The sequence below is a fragment of the Notothenia coriiceps genome, unplaced genomic scaffold (assembly GCF_000735185.1).
Source record: "Notothenia coriiceps isolate Sejong01 unplaced genomic scaffold, NC01 NC01_scaffold00007518, whole genome shotgun sequence".
Classification (NCBI taxonomy): Eukaryota; Metazoa; Chordata; class Actinopteri; order Perciformes; family Nototheniidae; genus Notothenia; species Notothenia coriiceps.
The window spans coordinates 16480-22891 of NW_011340219.1; the positions used below are offsets into that span (position 1 = coordinate 16480).

General features: G+C 42.4%; 1 protein-coding gene across 1 annotated transcript in view; it reads left to right on the plus strand.

Moving 5' to 3' along the window:
* Positions 1-106: 106 nt before the first annotated feature.
* The window catches only part of LOC104944097 (protein FAM65C-like), a 15351-nt gene continuing 9045 nt past the window's right edge, over positions 107-6412 (plus strand). Inside the window, exons 1-9 of the mRNA XM_010769574.1 lie at positions 107-127; positions 625-776; positions 1563-1784; positions 2099-2195; positions 2597-2860; positions 3375-3520; positions 3609-3759; positions 4392-4521; positions 4680-4844. Coding sequence (XP_010767876.1) covers positions 107-127; positions 625-776; positions 1563-1784; positions 2099-2195; positions 2597-2860; positions 3375-3520; positions 3609-3759; positions 4392-4521; positions 4680-4844 — 1348 coding nt within the window. The remainder of the gene's footprint in view (positions 128-624; positions 777-1562; positions 1785-2098; positions 2196-2596; positions 2861-3374; positions 3521-3608; positions 3760-4391; positions 4522-4679; positions 4845-6412) is intronic.

Consider the following 6412-nt stretch of genomic DNA (forward strand, 5'->3'; position numbering starts at 1 on the left):
CTCTTGCACCATGATCCTTCAAAGTTTTCGGGAAATCGGGAAAAAAAAGACAAACTCGGAGATAAACACTGATACACAAAGTTTGACATGCCGCCTATACCCAGCAATGCTAGAAACAGAACACTGGGTGAGCTGGGAACGGGCTGAACTCAACCAGGAAATTCGCGACCACACGTGACGTTCACACACAGCACCAGCAGCGGCAAGTTTGAATCCAGACTTTTCTGGATACCTCTGAATTTGACCCATTTTCCCGATATTAACAAGTGATTTACAGCAAATAGGAAACGATATTCGATCTATATCACGTGTTACTGGAATAAGACCCAGCAAGTTAATGCATTTTGAAACAGTTCTATGATCTTTCAGCTACAGTAAATTACGCAAGATAAGGACTTTAACACCACGAAAATGCACATGCAGTTGTAGAAAATGCACCTAAATTAAATCTATCTTTTCCCATATCCTCAACTGCAAAGGACTTCATTCGTATGACCACATAATATATTGCAAATATTGCATTTAGCTGATAAAATTACTACATTTTCCTGTCAGTTATAGCCAGTGGCTTTAAAGTCTAAAGTGTGATTTTTAAATCGATATATTCTCCTCTCTCCTCTGCAGTCGATGATGCGTGAGCTGCATGATCCAGAAGGTTCCCTCCCCTCTCTGGTGTCTAAAAGTCGACACAACAGAGGGGGGGTGTCTCTGCTCAGCTACCTGTCCCACCCCTCCCACACCGGCACGCCAAACCACAGCCAGCAGAGCCCCTACAGGTGTGAAGCGTTACAGGAAAACACAAAGAGGCTAAACAGTGGATACAGAGGACACACTGGTAAAGTGGGGTTTGTCCCACTTCTCCGATTGTTTTATTTGAAGGATTTTACCTTCAACATAAAGGAGTGAAAATCACTTATCCAGTACTTTACAAAAATATGACAAAAATTACACATGTGACCCCTCAGATTCCCTTCATTAAGGGTCCTTCTCTTCTAGGTTGGGGACCATTGCTTTAAAGCAGGGGTGTCAAACTCAATTTCATTGCGGGCCACATTAGCATTATGGTTGCACTCAACGGGCCGGTTGTAACTTTAAGACTATATAAATATAAATATATAATAAATATAAAATAATTTATTATATTACATTATTGACTCTGCATTGGATTATTATCAGTTCTGTTAATAACTTCATAAATAACTACGTCTGAATGCAGAAGTCTAGGGCACATAATTGAAAGCAAATATTCAACAATTACACCAATTGTAGTGTATATTATATTCTTTGCAAGCTCTTGCGGGCCACTTAACATTAGGTCCCTGGCCGGATTTGGCCCACAGGCCTTGAGTTTGACACCCCTGCTATAAAGGTACATTTTTGGGGGAAATCTTGATTTTTACCCAGTCAGATTAAAGTCAGATTCAAAAGATATGGTTCCTGTATTTGTCCAATAAAGTGATTCAAATGTAATTCACACATCTATTTTAGAAACGTTCTGATTATAAAATGCATTGATGTATGTGTTATTTGAATGCTTTTCATGAAAACTAATTCATCCACAGTCGCATGCGGGCTCACAGCTACCCCTCCAGCTACAGTCAGGGCACCAGTCTGGGGGGAAGCCAGACTCAGCTGTCTTTCGAGGAGGAAGAGTCCCTGGAGGTCTCTACAGAGGAGGGGGAGACTAGGGAGGAGAAGGATGAAGAGGAGGAGTGGGAAAGTGTGTTGGATACTTCCTCCATTCCGGCGCAGAGTAAAGCAGGGTCCCTGCTTGCTCTGCAGAGGTGAGGATGAACTCAAGAGATTTTCATTATCTTTTAATAAACTATTTTTCAAAGTGCTGCCTAAAGAAAAAGCATTGTTGCGATGTCGTAAACAAATCAATATAAATTATTTATTTATCGTTATTAAAAGGTGCTTGCCTTTTTATTTAATATGCTTACTGTACCCTACTTAATTTGCCTTTATCTCCACTGTCGGTTTAATTTCCATGCTGTGGGACGAATATAGGATTTCTGATTCAGATTCTCATGAATGCCAACATGGTAAGACCTCCTTTAATAAGACGCTAACATATAAAGTTGTTTCTGTTCCACAGGTCCAGCACTCCTGACATCCTCAGGAAGAACACAGCTGGAGAAGCAGACCCAGAGAAACACGGTGCAGCGCTGGGACAGGACACAGTCAGCGCTCAGGTAAAATACACCTTCTGGCTCCACTGGAGTCATTAACAACATCCCAAGATCATCATTTGGGAAGCACTGATCAACATTTGAAAATATTCAGTTATTGCAGCCCTTATTTGTTGTATTTATGCAGTATAGTAAAAGCACAAAGGCAACACTTTATGTGTTTATATCTATATTGCAAGTAATATCGTTATCCCAATAGCCAACAATGATATCATCTTTTTCTCAAGTTATTGTTCACCCCTACAGTATTGCTAAGGGGACCCATTGTGACAACTTTCACTGAACTGCATTTCTTATGGCTAAGAAAATGCCACATCTCCAAAATCTAATAATCTTTCAAAATAATTTTCAGGTATTTCTATCACTCCTCGCCTCATTTTAAACTTTCCCTGCATATATTCCAGGACTCCTCACAGTGTCAGTCATATTCTGCCCCCGCATCACCGACATCCCGTTCTCAACCCCCGGTCACACCTCCTTCCTCCCCCCTGGCTGCTGCTCCATCCCCGGGGGGGCTGGGGGGGAGCGGCGCCCATCGGAGGGCCCAGGCTGTCAGGCTTGGAGCCCTGTTCACAGAGCTGGAACAGACGTTACAGAACCAGAGCGGCTCTGAGAAGGAGCTGAGGGCCCTGGACCACCAGATACTGCACCTGGCTACCATCCTGAAGGTGTGTATGTATACCAAGCCTCCAGAAGGTGAGCTAAGTGATTAAGCAAATAGTGGCCAAACGATGATTCTTCAACTTCCATGTTATTCGTGTGATGTCATTTGGGCCAAAAATAAATGTACTCATTGACTTTCATTGGGAAAGAGAGGTATGTTATTCAGCGGAGAATTTTTTTATTCTAATTTTGATTAGCTTAATCAATTTCACAGTACACTTGAATAGCTCTCAGGTCTTAAAAGTTGTTAAATGTGCTAAAAGCCAAATCCAGAGGTTTTTTCCCCTCTCCATTAATTTGAGCCAAGAACATTTGAGGCGGGGCTTAAAGGAAAATGCATGTTTGCTGTTCCCAATGATGCAGAAGATTTGGCCCTCTTTGACTCGAGAGTCAGGAGAATTTCGTTTCATGTACCACTGAGTAACTTTCTAACATCCTAAATCTCCTGAATCATGATTTACATACACACACCTGGATGTGATCTTTATCTGCATGGATGTGGCATGTGCTCACCCACAGAACGACCTCTCCCTGCTCAGAATTTCTTCCACAGAGGAGACTCTGGCTGTGGAGGAAGTCCTGGAAAGCTTTGACTTCCTGTCAAATGACTTTAATGCGGATGATGACACTTCCTGTTTAGGTAGCCTAAGACTAAAAGACAGTGGGTGAGTTTAAACAGACAAAAGATAATAATCAATCACACTGATATGAGATGTGAAACAACTCATCTAATGTTTTCTCTTCATCCATCAGCATCAGTTCTTTGCAGCAGAGCACTGCAAAGAGTCTTGGCTTCCAATCAACTTCAGAGGAAGAGTTGGTCATCACACCTCTGACTTCTGGGAATTGGGGTCTAGACCAGGCTCTTGAGAGTCACCTGGATATTTGTTGTATCCTGCTCCAGGTATAGTGTTTTAATGAGCTATGTCCACATTAGAGTTATCCTAATAATTAGGCACAACGCACATGAACCCACATTGTTTCCATCTAAACCCCACCCAGAACCACGTAAAATGTTTTGGACCAAGCCCAATCAACAACAAAAATGTCTACCTCCCAATATGGGGCCCAAAGTGAACAGAAACGTTACAAACATAGCACATTAATAAAGAAAAGACAAAATACAGGAAGAGGACCGTGGCACATTTGTACTCAGTCATAAGTGATACATGAGAGGAATTATTTTAGTTGATCTATATATAGGTTTTTAGGAAGTTGCTGCATGCTATGAATACCTTTTTCGAAAGTATTAGAAGCGTGGTAGTGGTGACTTGATCTACGACATGCAGTTTCTCGTAACAAATGTTTCTTCAAAGCTGTATCACAGGCTTTGGTTGGAGGTTAATCCAGTTCAAACAGAGGGAATTTAATGAAATTAAAGGCTAGATTGTAATGGCAGAGAATCAAAGCTTAGTCCACATTAATAATGTTTTTGGATCAGTGGTTAACATATTTTTCTGTCTTGCTGCCCCTCATCTGTATCCATCCTCCACTTGCCTGTCGAAATGTTAACAAATCCTCATAATGTTTCCTCAGAGGATAACAACCACCGACTTCGGCCCATCTCGGAGGGAGCTGCTGGAGGAAATGTCTCTGCAAGCTGAAGTCCTGGACAGGATCAGCTGTCTGCTACTGGAGAAGAACGACAGCCTCTGTGCTCGAGACAGTGAGTTTAGAGCAGAGCACTCTTAGTGCATAAATAGGCCAACAAATATGTACAGTATACTCTGATTATAACATAGTCAACAACAAACTTTTGTGGAAAAATTGACATCATAAATGAATCTATTTTGGATTTACATCCTCCCTTCTCTTCTTCTTCAGTCCTGCCTAAGACGCAGAGAACGAGGGCTGTGCTGTTGTTCTGGGAGGAGTGTGTGACTGACAGCAGCTCTCCTTTCTGCTGCCTCTCGGACACATTCTCCAGGACGTTAAAGAAACGTTACATACACAAGGTGAAGGCCAAGCAGCCCGGACAGTCAGAGAAAGGTACGGCAGTACATACACACTTATTTCTCTCTTTTTTTTTACATATTGTTGATTTTTTTATACTTATTTTGTGATCATTCATTTACGTTTTTTAAGTACGTTCTTATTCAGGATGTTATGCCTTCTACTACTGTATAGTTCACTTAATTTCCCATAATTAAATCTTTATAAACTACATCTGTATCTGCATAAAAATCTGTGGGCAACAGGAAAAGGGTTTGGTATCAGTTGCGTTGATTTGCAGGACTCTGGGTGCACCATGACTGAATCCTTCCTTAAAATCTTTAAATTGCACCTATATAGACAGTCTATGGTTCTAACAAATTGGGGGTTACCATATAGAACCAGCCTTTGGTTTCAAAAGTGTTCTGGTTTACAATTGCAGTCTGAGTATTAATAATAATAATAGCTTGGATTTATATAGCGCCTTTCATGAGACCCAAGGTCGCTTTACAAAGAAGAACAGGAGTAGGAACAAACATAACAAAAACAAAAGGCAGTCAGACAAACAGTCAGACAGACAAAACAGCAATGCTGTTTTGTCTGTCTGACTGTTTGTCTGACTGCCTTTTGTTTTTGTTATGTTTGTTCCTACTCCTGTTCTTCTTTGTAAAGCGACCTTGGGTCTCATNGTGTCCTCAATAACCCAGATTAAGCTCACCATCTGGCCCCGGCGCATTTCCACTGCAGGGTTTTAGCAAGGCTTGGCTTGGCTCGCTCTTTTTGCTTTTCCACCAGGGGTAGTACCGCCTCACTGGTACTTTTTTAGAACCACCTCAGTCGAGGTTCCAAGCGAGCTGAAAATATGCTTAGCTAGTAATAATAATAATAATGCATTTTATTTATATAGCGCTTTTCACAACTCAAAGACGCTTTACAATATGAGGGAGGGTAGACAAACAAGGACAGGCAAACAAGTAAGTATAGTAAAAAAAAAAAATAAAAAGGCAGTCAAGAGGAAGTTGATTGAGAGGGGGGGGGGGGCTTATGGGTAGACAGAGTTGAAAAGATGTGTTTTGAGGCGGGACTGAAAGCCTGTGAGGGACTCAGAGTCACAGAGATCTTGGGGGAGGGAATTCCAGAGCCTAGGGGCTGCCACTGAGAAGGCTCTGTCCCCAAAGCTGCAGAGTGTGGATGTGGGAATGGATAGGAGTCCGGCTGCGGTGGATCTGGGGGACCGTGGGGGGTTGATAAGGAGTGAGAAGGTTTGTGAGATAAGGGGGGGCCAAATGGTGGAGTGCTTTGTAGGTGAGGACCAGAATTTTGTAGTTGATGCAATGGGTTAGCCAGTGGAGGTCTTTGAGGACTGGGGTGATGTGATGCCATGATTTGGTATGCGTGAGGAGACGTGCAGCTGCATTTTGAACCCGTTGGAGTCTGTTGAGGGATGTAGAGCTGATGCCGTAAAGAAGTGAGTTGCAGTAGTCAAGGCGGGAGGAAATGAAGGCATGGATTAGTCATTCGGCTGCGGGGCGGGTGAGAGAGGATAGGATTTTTGCAATATTGCGGAGGTGGAAAAATGAGGTTTTGACTGTTTGGCGGATGTGAGGTGCGAGGGAGAGGGGTGG